This window comes from Trachypithecus francoisi, unplaced genomic scaffold (assembly GCF_009764315.1).
Source record: "Trachypithecus francoisi isolate TF-2019V2 unplaced genomic scaffold, Tfra_2.0 Lachesis_group7, whole genome shotgun sequence".
NCBI lineage: Eukaryota > Metazoa > Chordata > Mammalia > Primates > Cercopithecidae > Trachypithecus > Trachypithecus francoisi.
In genome coordinates, this window is record NW_022681472.1 from 23,722,118 (window position 1) to 23,735,070 (window position 12,953).

Sequence of the window (12,953 nt, forward strand, 5' to 3'; positions counted from 1 at the left end):
GAGCTATTATTTCATTAGGTGATCACAGGGAGTAGCCTTTTCTTCAGTTTGCAAGGCAGACATTTCAAAGACTCGTCTACCCAGTGCTATTAGTTACATTACGTGGAAACGTGCTGAGCAAGGTAATGGAATGTGATGGCTCAGCCCAGATCTCATGGGGCAGGACTTTCACCACCCATCTTCCCATTCCTGTCCTACGTGACTAAGCCCACTGTGCCTTTTCAATCATTAGGTAGCACTGTTAGGGAAATAAGAGGAAGGAAATTAAGAAGAAAAAGAACCTTCTTATTTCATTATCCCAGCCCTGGGAATGCAATTTGAAGTAACACCATATTCTTCAGCTGCAAAAGAACCTTTGAAGTACATTGAGTCAATTTAATGTATTCTTTTCTCTGGGAGGGATGAAATAAGCTTTTTCTGCTGTGAGATGTCTTTATTTTAGTATTTGCCTCTTGCATGGAGATAACATATAGAGCATAAACCACCTTCCAGACTTGAAATACATTTCGCAAACCTCCAAAGTCAATTCTACATGTTCTCATACCAGGAAAGCCCATTTTGTTAACCAGGAGTTATAACTCAGTATTAAATCTTGCTGATTCTTCTCCTTTGATCTCTAATTAGCATGGGATTAAATGTCAAAGGGAGAAGAATTTTATAATTTACTAAATTGGTCAACAATTCATTGAAGCTGTCTTCAGTTTAGTCGGTAAAAGGGATTGAATCACCACAGGTAGTCCTGGGTTTGGAGTGCTGTTATGAAAAGATGCCAAGTGGAAATCTGCACCTTCTGTTTTGACATCATTAGTCCAAGCTCTGCAGTGGGACCAGTGTGACCATGGGTGCTGTTTAGAGAACAGGCCTAGTCCTATCCAGCATTTTAGTTCAGCCAATCAATCTCTCAGGATATGCTGTAAGTAATGCGCATGGCCTTGAGATCACTAGGGCTATCAGGCAGCTATTATGTTCCCTTTTACTTTGGTTCTGCTGTTATCATTTAAACACTCAGGAGAACACGGAGCACCAGACCTTGTGTGACCCTAGTAAAATCCTCTGAGTTTTCCTTGAATGCTGCATAGTCTTGAACAACTAGATCCGGGCTGCAATGGGAAGCATTTCCAGGCATCTCCATGGTTTAAGTGGATTCCTTGACCCACTTGGAGAGCCCATAGTCGGGTGAGTGGGCCCTGGGCAGAGCTGGGCAATTCGTCCTTAGGAAACTTTAGCCAATTGTGCCTTTGAGATTTAGGTCTCAGGAATCTTGCCATGTTAGCCTATCCACAGCCAACTGTAGGCACTCTGGGGATACTACAAAATGAAGCACATTTCTAAAACAAGTCAGAAAATCAGTAGACCCCTATGAGATAGGTGCTATCTTGCTACAAGAAAATCATGATAGACATGATGGTAATTATCATAATAATATCATTTCCTGGAATCCAGAGAGCAGGTTTTACCATGAGTGTGGTGAACAGCCTGGGTGGTTGGCATTGGAGAAAAAGCAGCAGGTTTAAAACCTTCAGCATTGCTTCATCCACAGCCATGAAGATGTGCAAAGGGGCACTGGTGTTTTCTAAACCATAGAATCTAATTTTTGGAGTTTGCTAATTCATGTTATTTTTAGTGAAATAGACAATCTGATCATGACTCATGAAACAAGAAATTATCATCAATGTGTTTGTTCTACCAATAAAGTTTGTTCTACCAATAAAGACATCTCAGGTAATGGTAATACACTAAGTCACTGTCAAACTTTTCCATGCCTTTTCTAGGCTGTACAAGCTGTGCGAGCCGCCTCCCACAGCTGGAGAAGAATGAAAAGAATTCCCAAGAAACCAGGCAGGCAGAAGCTCCTGAATGCTGGACTAGACAAACTACATGTTGGCTAAACATTCTCCACTGAAGATAAATCAACGCTCTTTTTTTTTTTTTTTTCTTCCTGTAAATCTTTCTCCCCATTGCAAACAAGTAGTGTTCAGTTTATACTTGGATATTTATGCTGGAAATGGAAAGAAGTTCAATCAGACAGTTCAGCATCACAAACTGATGTCTCTCTATATTGACATTAAGTATTCACTTTTAGAGTAAAATCCATCCCTAGATCATAAAGAAAAAAATATTAGAGATTTAAAAATTAACCACCATGCCTCCTCTCCCATTCATTAAAATTGTTTTATTATGTTTGTTTTCATCTTTTCCAAGTGGACACATGTAATAATGGAGAGTTTCTCTTGAAGAAGGCTATTATTGAAGAAACCTGGTGACATCTTGCAAATCATGAAAAATGTTAAGGACAATATGGACTGTGTGGTATAGATTTTCAGTCCCCCATTTGCAAGAGAGAAAGCCATTAATGTGTGAAAGGTGGAAAAGCATGCTTTACTCTTTCTCCTAAGGGCTTTCTCCTAAGGGCTTATTTCTTATTAGAGGAGAAGAGAGCTGACTAAGGCCTCCAGCAAGACTCACTTTCTTCTAGCTGCCTTTGGGCATCCTTTTCTCTTGTGGACAGCTCTAGCAAATCAGTGCTATTTTTGGTGTCTGCAATGGGCATGGCTTCCTTGGGCCACGAATACTGGGTGCTGTGCCATAATGGCCCTGGGGATCAGAGAAGTGCAGGGAGGGGAACCAGGATGAAGAAGGGGACAATAAGCCTATTTTAAAACTAAATCTTTAACTTAGATACCTAAAACTCTTAATTTTATGAAGGCTCTCATATGAGATGTCAGACTCTTCAAAGAATACAACATCATGAGACTTTTTCTGTCAAGACATATGTATAAGATATGAAAATAAGGCTTTATTTGTACTTTTAAAGGACCGTTAGGAAGCTTGATAATTTGTGGACGCACAAGATGTATTCTATCCTTATTCTAAAGTGTATGTAATGTTTATCATTTCCACATTGATGCAACAACATTGTTTTTAGCATAGTAAATACAGTAATATTTATTTTAAATCCATAATTTTCAAACAAAACACGATTGTGATAATTATATGGGTTTATGCTAATTTAGTATGTGAAATGCTTTTCACATCTAAAGTATGTGCAAACCATTATTACTTTTTTTTTTATTTTTTGAAGCTGAGTGTCACTCTGTTACCCAGACTGGAGTGCAGTGGTGCGATCTTGGCTCACTGCAACCTCCACCTCCCAGGTTCAAGCCATTCTCCTGCCTCAGCCTCCCAAGAGCTGGGACTACAGGCATGCACCACCATGCTCAGCTAATTTTTGTATTTTTAGTAGAGACAGGTTTTCACCATGTTGGCCAGGCTGGTCTTGAACTCCTGACATCAATCCTAGCCTCCCAAAGTGCTAGGTTTACAGGCATGAGCCACCGCTTCCGGCCCATTATTAAATTTTAATTTATGAAATTTGATCATGCTTTAAAAACTATTATTAAAAACCTTTATCATTAGCCATTGTGTATTGAATAACAAAAATACCATGTTACATGTGTAGGCAATATGTGTATACTAGTAGGTGAGGTAATAATAATTGTTATTTGGCACAGAAGCTCTTGAGACTTTTGTGAGAAGTCCAGATATAATGAAAAACAAGGAACCTAGCATCAGAGTTTTCAAGAAAAAGTTGAAAATTTTGAATGTAATAAAGATATCTTTACATAAATAACTTTCAAGGATTTAACATTCGTAGGGCTAATGAGTGAACACAGCTGATTAGCTAGCAAGTCCTTTCATATTGTCGTGACTGTTTTCTCATCACCGTCCTGGAAGCAGTAATCCTCATTAGAGGCATGAAAGGGTCATTAAAATGATTTCAGTTGTACTTTGCCATATTTCACGGGGCAAATTATCAGCTATTACGGTATTTATAAGCTAACATATTTTATATTTTTGAGGATCTACTTTCTGCATAATAGAATGTGCTTCATATTATTTTTAGGGTTAAACATAAGCGTATCGTCTATCATGCTCGGTACTTAAAATTAGTAATGGTTTATATTAACATCAGTCACTATAACTTCTGCTCATAATAAAAATTGTAGCTAACACTTATTAAGGGATTACTACATACCCAGTAATAGCTCCAATTGTTTTGCCTGTATTCTGTTGTTATTGCTTCACTTAATCCTCATAATAATGATGTGACATGGTACTCTTTTGATCACGCCCATTTTTAGAGTTGAAAAACCAAAGCAAAGAATAGCCCAATGACTTGCACAAAGTCACATGATTGACAAGGGGTGGAACCAAAATTTGAACCCAGGAAGTCTGCCTTCTTAATGCATTATGCTGCTTTTCCTTATCAATATAAGAACTATTGTAATATTACAATGATTTGTAAGTGAATTTGGAGTTGTGTGGCATGTGTTGTCATTAAATTATACATCTTGTATTAAAAAACAGTGAATGGAAACATGTAAAATGCTTTAATTATATGAAAATTACAGGATTTCCTGGACATTTTACAACTCTGGATGGACATTTTACAACTCTGGATGCACATTTTGAGGTAACTCAACACTGTTGCAATCTGAAAAACTATTTTGTATCATATTCCTCCTCATCAAAAACAACAGTTTTAGATAGTACATCGCATAATACTTTATTATAATTCCAACACAGTGGTAACAGTAAAAAAAAATACCTAATGGATGAATGAAGAATGCCAATTTTTTTCAATGCCATATGTACCTCCATGTGACATTGGGTATGAAGAGGCCTTGAGGTTTTAGGATGTGTTTACCTTAATGCTACATGCTCCTGTGTAACCAGTGCACCTTGAAATACTGCTAAAATCTGCCAACTTCTTCCAGGTTCTGAGCATGGACAACCCCCATCCCCCCAACCTAAACGGGAAGCTCATGCATAGAAATTTTGGATCTTAACTTAGGGCCTGACTCAAAAATAATTGTGAACTAAAAATTCTTAGTCAATACATCTTAAGCATTCTATTATCTCCTATAATTTTTTCTAATATTAATTCCAAATATTACAAAAGTTAATGTGATACTAAAGTATGAAAAATTTGAGAAGATTAGAATTTTACATGTATTTCCATTCCTATTTAAAGAGAGAAAAGGGGAGAGAATTTCTGTGCTAATTTTACTTATATTGGATATATAATATTGAATTTATAGTATAAGCTTTATTTTATCAATTCACAAATCTGAAGTCTCATACTGTTTTCTATCTCTTTAAAACACATTCTTCTGGTGGCTTGGATTCACTGTGCATTCATTGGCCACCCTTTTTGAAGCAAATTTTAAATCAATTTAAAATTAGGTAAACTTTTTATGATACTATAACATATATGACATTGAAATGACATTGGTTCTGAATCTGTTAATTTAAATTTTGGGATCATTACATTCAGAGTGAAATGAAATTGACTTTGACACTAACTTTGACAGCCAAGAAAATGAATGGGTAAACAAAGCCTAAGGGTCATGTTAATTAATTTAACAAAACAAACTATCTTCAGTCCTTTGGGCTTGTACATTTTGTAGACAAAATTAGTATTTATTGATTTGGAAGTGTTCAATTGAGAGTAAATGACTCTGTGTTTTGAAACTAATACCTTTGCATTTAAAATACTAAAGTATTATTATGTTAGTTCAAGTAGATCTTTTCCTGTGTAGCATGATTTAATGCAGAGCAGTGGGTATATTTTTATTCACTTATACTTTTGAAAATCCATAATATTGAAATTTAAAATGAATAGTCTCACTTTAAGGTCATTTTTACTTTACATTTTACTTTAAAGGTCATTTTTAGACTTTATGTGCTAGTGGTATTGAAACTAACATTTAATATTTGACTAAATTGCTTGTGAATTTTTGGAAACTATGTTTAATTTTTAAAGACATTGTTATGTGAATTATCTTACTAAATTATCGCTTAAGAACTCTCTCATAGCAGTAATTTCATTAACACATATACATACTAACCAATTTGCTAAATGAATTGTCGGTTGTCTTGCTTAAGTACAGAGCCAAGCTTTGAAATGACTTAAAGTGATCTGAATTTTGATTGAGAAAAGTAATCTGTCTTCTGTCGAATGTTTGAACTTTTAGTGATGAGCCTCAGCAAAATTTCACCCTACATGAAGCAGAATAGGTGGGGGAAAATTGCAAGAGGGGTCTGTACCAAAAATGGCCCCAGGATATTCCATTGAACAAATATTGACCATTATCTTGCTAGGTGCTACAACTCCATACTAGTCATTACAGTTAGTCTTTGGTTTCACAAAAATGTTACTGCTTCAAAGGCTTGGCATTAACAGTGTTGCCAGCATTCATATTGCCAACCATCTGCTGGTCATACATGGAAGACTGTTACAGTGTGGTCTGTGCATCATTGAGCAATTGTTATATAGACACAAGGCCTGCTTCACTCAGGATAGCTTGCTCCTCTCACTGAGAAGAGATATCTGAAGTCTACTAAGTCTACTAAATGAGATATATATGTGTATGTATATGCCTATATATATTGTTATACTTACTAGTTTTGTGGTAATGTTATAAAAATTAATAAGATTGTTTTGTTTTGTATGAATGTACGACAAATTGAGTTGTTCAATGTATTGAATGAATGTCTTACTGTAGGCATCAGAGCTGTGCAACCATGTGTAAATATACCTGGTCTTTTGATCACTGACACTACTTTGCTATTCAATCGGGAATCAACTGACCTGGCTCTGCCATTGAGAAATAGCTAATTAAGAACAAAATTGTTAAATTTTAAAATTATATTTCTACTAGAAATAGCTTTGGAGAGTTAATTTTAGGTGCAAATAACAGGATAAATGCTATCTGATCAAGCATTCATTCGACAAATGTTTTTGAGGATTCACTAAGTGGAAGGCACAATTGTTGGGGCTGGTATATGTGTGGATATGTTTGATTTGAAAACCTTCATGGTGTCTCTGTGTGTTATTGATTATCAGCGTCTTTTGCTTAAAATGGCATTATTTGTAACACAAACCTAATATCATGGGTACAAATATACTGTGTGTAGCCAAGAACACTAAATTGGTAAAATGCTTTAGAAAATATACGTCTGAATTTGAATATCTAATGCTTCAAGTAAATTTATTAGAGTTTCAGATGAATATATATTTTTGTAACTGCCAAGTAAATGAGTAGAACAGAGCTTTTTGCCTAAAAATATTTTTATAAGTACTCATTTACATAGTATTCATTATTTTAAATGACAAAATATCAAATTGGTTCTATAAATAATAATTGTTTTGAATATATCCATATTTAACATCATATGAAATCCAAAATTTAATGATAAATTTCATCTGGATGTGTTACTATAAAAGTCATCATTTTTCCTTTGTAAAATATCCATGTAACATAGCTTCCATTACTCCATATTTTATGTATGGTTAAAATTATCAAAGTGCATTATGTATTTTATATCATTTATTTTTGTCTGCATAAAAGATTGGAATAGTAACCATGTATGATAAATGTTAATAATAAAGTGAAATGTAGTATGACCAGTTCAGCTTCTTTCCATTTAAACTTAATTTCTATTATGTCCTTACCTATTTGGACAACAAAAAACATTAAATACAGATTTTCACCCTTCAGGAGTTCACAAGCTCAACAGAAGAAACTTGACACACGTATGAAACAGATTCTACAAATATGAGCTGGAGGGACAGTAACTGCTAGGAAAGAATGAGAGAGAAGCTTAATACGGGCCATGGCAAAGGAAAACTTACGAGGGACAAGAGACTTACACTGTCCCCTGAATTAACTAGTCAACCTATCAAGGTTTATTTAGTACTTATTACATATCAGCCACTATCCTAGTTGCTAAAGGTATACAAATGCACATAATTCCCAAACTCTAGGGTTATAGAGTGTGGTATATTTAAGATGATTAATGCAGTACACAATCCAAAATGGCAACTACCAAGACAAAGCAATGGACACTAATGCAAAATGAGAGAGAAGGCAATGAGAAACACGGACTATAGAGTTCAAAGAATTTAGATTCAATCCAACATCTCTTTATGGAACATCTACAGATTACTTGTCATGCGCTGAACTAAGATGGATGTTTAGTATTTAGGAACACATGTGTAGCCATTACCCTTATGAAATTTACAGTCTAAAAGAGAAAAACATTGATTTAAAAAAACTACAAAAATGATGAGAGAAGCCTGGGTCAAGAAAGATCGTCAGCATTCCAGATGAGTAAGATTAAGTAACAGAGGAAGGAAACAGCAAACTTGTTAACAAAAACAGGATGAATACATGCACTGAGATGAAAAAGCACCAGATATTTTGGTGGGATGGTGAGTGGCTCAGTCCAGACTGATGATAAAGATTTGTGGATATGCTTAGAAAGAGACATGGATAAAAAATACAGCTGGATCTGCAATGCCAGGCTAAGAAGTCGGGACACTGGGCATTATGAGAATTTAAAAAATGAGATAAATAGTTGATAATAATGACAAAAATTATGAAATCGAAGTGGGGAATTTGAAGAATGTATACGTTGTTGATGTACAGGCTACTTCAAAAAAGTCAAATCAAATAATAATTGGAGGAAACAAAAATCAATAACTGCTTTTACTTTTTAGAGATTGCTGTTATACTCTGAGATTGCAAATTTAATACAGTAATATGAGTGAGAAAATAGAATCAGCAGGTGTCACTTATTTATTTCAGAACAGCATTCCAGACATTTATGTTCCAGAGATGTTATTCAGTGAGATACACACACACATAGCCCATGCAAGTATTTTGTAGTGAAAATGAGTTTAAGAAACACAGAATTAAGCAGGTTTCTCTATTATAAGACTTCTCCAACCTGCTAATGTACTAATAACCATGGTGACTTTGGAGGACATTGATGGTATGCAATGTTTCCCAAACACACTAGAATACAGGACATGTTTTATGGGAGATTTGTTATCATTTCCTTGGAATACAAATATTCATCAAAGCACAATATGGGAAAACTATTCTAGAAACTACATAACATGAAGAAAAAAATGGTAAGCACATTGATAGATGGTGGGGTCTTTACCTGATGGAGGTGCCATTTGGGTTTAAAGGAAGAAATGACAAATACTTGCATAAATGAACAGTAGCAGTGAAATAGAATTAAAAGCAGATTGTGATATTGTAATTTTTATTCTCTCACCATTCATCTAGGTCCAGGGTTTTAGAGGCCAGAAAAAGCATATTCCATAGAAAAATGGAAAATTTTCCTCTCCTTTTTAATCACTTCAGCCTTCTAATATGATGACAAAGTGGATTAGAAGACAGTTTATTATGTCAAAACTTGGCTCCAATTTACCATGACTTCTGGGCTAAATTTGTAAGGCTTGATGGCCATGACCAGGGTATCATGAGTTAGACAACTTGAAGGTGAAAGACTGATTTTTCTTCACAAAAAGTATTAAAAAGATATATGCTAAGTGTGGAGTTTTCTAGCCTGACGCTGGTTGGGCATTTGAAGATGATCTGAATGCAGTGGTATAAACAGCTTATTGATTTCTCGAAGCCAGATCTTGATGATATGGACCTCCAGGTCTGGAAAGGTATTTGTCTCACCTAGGGTCAGCTTCAACATTCCTTGAGATCAGGACATTTCCAGATTGAAATGTGGACCCATTTGCTCTTAATCAAAGTGAATATATGGGAGGAAGTTTTAGTACAAGACTGTCTAGATATTCATCAAGTCAGAGGCTTCTTAGACTCGCTGCCCTTCACTCACTATGTTGCTCTCATTCAGAAGAGGCCTGTGAACTCTTTGCCAGAAAGTGATAAAATAAATTATTCCAGAGCTGTGTGCTCCGAGAAAGAAGGCAGTGATCACCACATGATATAAGAGAGTGTTCTGTTTAGGGCACTTTAATTCAGAAGGATGAAGACAAGTGAGGATATAAATAATGGCCAGAGAATGACTAAGGACATGCAGGAATTGATTGCCAGGAAATATTAGGTCTGCTAAAAACTGCTGCTGCTCTTAACTGCCCACATGTTGACTCACTTAAAAATGTTTACCCCAGAGATTAGACATTAGGATGTTACCTAACTTTAGCAATGAGGGATCTGGAAGCTGTAAACGAATACAGGGGAAAAAACAGGCTGTATGATGATATAAAAAATGGATGCATGGCCAGGTGCAGTGGTTCAAGCCTGTAATCTCAGCACTTTGGGAGGCTGAGGTGGACAGATCACGAGGTCAGGAGATCAAGACCATCCTGGCTAACATGGTGAAACCCCGTCTCTACTAAAAATACAAAAATAATTAGCTGGACGTGGTGGCGGGCGCCTGTAGTCCCAGCTACTTGGGAGGCTGAGGCAGGGGAATGGTGTGAACCCAGGAGGTGGAGCTTGCAGTGAGCCTAGATTGCGCCACTGCACTCCAGCCTGGGCAACAGAGCAAGACTCCGTCTCAAAAAAAAAAAAAAAAAAAAAATGGCTGTATTATTTTGTTTTCACTCTGCTGATAAAGACATATCTGAGACTTGGCAATTTACAAAAGAAAGAGGTTTAATGAATGGACTTACTGTTCCACGTGGTTGGGGAGGCCTCACAATCTTGGCGGAAGGCAAGGAGGAGCAAGTCACATCTTATGTGGATGGTGGCAGGTAAAGAGAGAGCTTGTGCAGGGAAACTCTTCCTTATAAAACCATCACATCTCATGAGACTTAGTATCACAAGAACAGCATGCGAAAGACCTGCCCTGTGATTACCTCCCACCAGGTCCCTCCCACAACACGTGGGAATTCAAGATGAGATTTGGATGGGGACACAACCAAACTATATTAGAGGCTTTTAGACATGATCTTTGAAAAGCTTTTTTTAAAATAGATTTAGGGGCTACAGTGCAATTTTGTTACATGCAGTAGTGAAGTAGTGGTGAAGTTGGGGCTTTTCGTGTAACCATCACCTGAATAGTACACCTTGTGTCCATTAAGTAATTTCTCATCCCTCGTCTTGCTCCCACCCTCTCACCTTTCTGAGTCTCCAATGTGTATTATTTCCTGAAAAGCTTATTTGAATTATGTAAATCATCGATTGGAAAGTTAGGATAAGCTTTTTCCCTTTTTTGTTGAGATGAAATTTGTATAACATAAAATTGTATAATAATGCAGTGATTGTTAGTAGACGGCGAAGTAAAACGAACATTTGGCCCTTGAATTGCTATTTTTTTTAAATTTTCTCTAATTTTTAGATGCAAAAGTTTTACATTTTGTAAGATTAAAAACTAAAAAAAAAAGTTAATAATCCCACTAGAGTGTCTATTGCTCAACACTGGATGATATCTCTGTTCGTCCAGTTCTTTCAGTACAAATGATAGCTAGAAACCAAACTCTGACTGGCTTTAACAACCAAAACAAAAGGTAAAAAGTATGTAACAAAGCTATAAGATGCTGTAGGTGGATCTCCTGGGCAAGACCAACTCCTTTGGTTAAAATGATGTCACTAGACATTTTTTATCTCTTGACTTTCCTACCTTCTGTTTTTATAACAAATTGATCACCAGCATCACTAAACTTAGATTTCATACACCAACATGAAAGAGAATGTCCCAAGAGTTGTGGCAAAATCTCTGTATTGATTTAATTGGTCTGACTTGAGTCATGTGATTGTTTTCTTAAGCAATCACTGGAGCCAAGCTGTATCTCATTGGCCAGACCTGGATTACACTATCTCCCGATTAACCATGAGGCTGTCAGAAGTTTCTAGAAGAAAATCAGGGTGGTATTACCAGAAGCAGGATTGGATTCTGAGCAGGCATAAACAACAGACGGCCAAGAGAGTAGCACCAGTGTATTTATGTGCCAATCTTAATTACCTCCTTTATCTTGCATTGACATGCTAATCAGTGTATTTTCTCTTCTGTAAATTTTCTCATCTTTAAAAACTCAAAGAGGAAAGTTGTTATCTTTACACAAAATACTTGGTCCAGAGGCCAGGTTACAGTAGGTTATAAATTGAGCTGGAGAAGAGGCAAAGCAACTGTAGATCACTTTTTGTATAAAGGTGTCTGAAAAGGAGAGAACTGGAGCTGTAGTCTGAGTAGAAGGTAGTGTAAAGGAGTATTTTTTTCTTTTACCTTACAGATCGGGATCAATAAAGATTGATTTCTTGGTTAAGAATGAAAATGCTTAGATTTTTTTTCATGTTGCTATTTTACCTAAAATGCTTTTCATGATAAAGCTATGTAAATATTTATGTCTTAGATTTCTTTTCCTGCCCGGTTGTATTTGACTTTTGTCCTTGGAGATGTATTACACAACTGTAGATTTCCATATAATAGAGGCCATTGGTAGAGGCCATTATTTTGTGGGAAAATTAGTTTAACTGTTTCAATGCATATTTGGCAGAGTGACAATCCAAACATTAGCTTCATATTTTATATCAGGCATCCTTCAAGAATAGAAAAGCAGGCCAGGCACTTTGGCTCATGACTATAATCCCAGCACTTTGGGAGACCGAGGCGGGTGGATCACCTGAGGTCAGGAGTTCAAGACCAGCCTGGCCAACATGGCAAAACCCCATCTCTTCTAAAAATACAAAAACAAACAAACAAATGAGCTGGGCATGGTGGCGCATGCCTGTAATCCCCTCTACTCAGGAAGCTGCGGAAGGAGAATTGCTTGAACCCAGGAGGCAGAGGTTGCAGTGAGCCAAGATTGTGCCATTGCACTCCAGTCTGGACAACAGAGCAAGACTCCGTCTCAATAAATAAATAAATAAGAAAGAAAAGCAGATGATTGAAATGATGCGGGTTTGTGTATTTAAATTGCACACACTATTGTACATATAATAAAAGTATTCTTAAAAAATAAGTAGAGTAAAAGTCTTTGGCATATTATTTTGAATTCAGATTGAAGCAATGAATGGAGTGTGTAATTCTGAACTTTTATTCTGACCATTCCTTTTGGGATAAAGTTAAAATTCAGAGGTAGAAGAACTTGTTAACTAGATAATTACTACCAGGATAGT

At 36.2% G+C, this 12,953-nt stretch overlaps 1 protein-coding gene across 1 annotated transcript in view; it reads left to right on the plus strand.

Annotated features, from left to right (window-relative positions):
- PREX2 (phosphatidylinositol-3,4,5-trisphosphate dependent Rac exchange factor 2) overlaps positions 1-7,474 on the plus strand; it is a 296,781-nt gene extending 289,307 nt beyond the window's left edge. Inside the window, exon 40 of the mRNA XM_033202634.1 lies at positions 1,773-7,474. Coding sequence (XP_033058525.1) covers positions 1,773-1,818 — 46 coding nt within the window. The 3' untranslated portion in view covers positions 1,819-7,474. The remainder of the gene's footprint in view (positions 1-1,772) is intronic.
- The last annotated feature ends 5,479 nt before the right edge of the window (positions 7,475-12,953 follow it).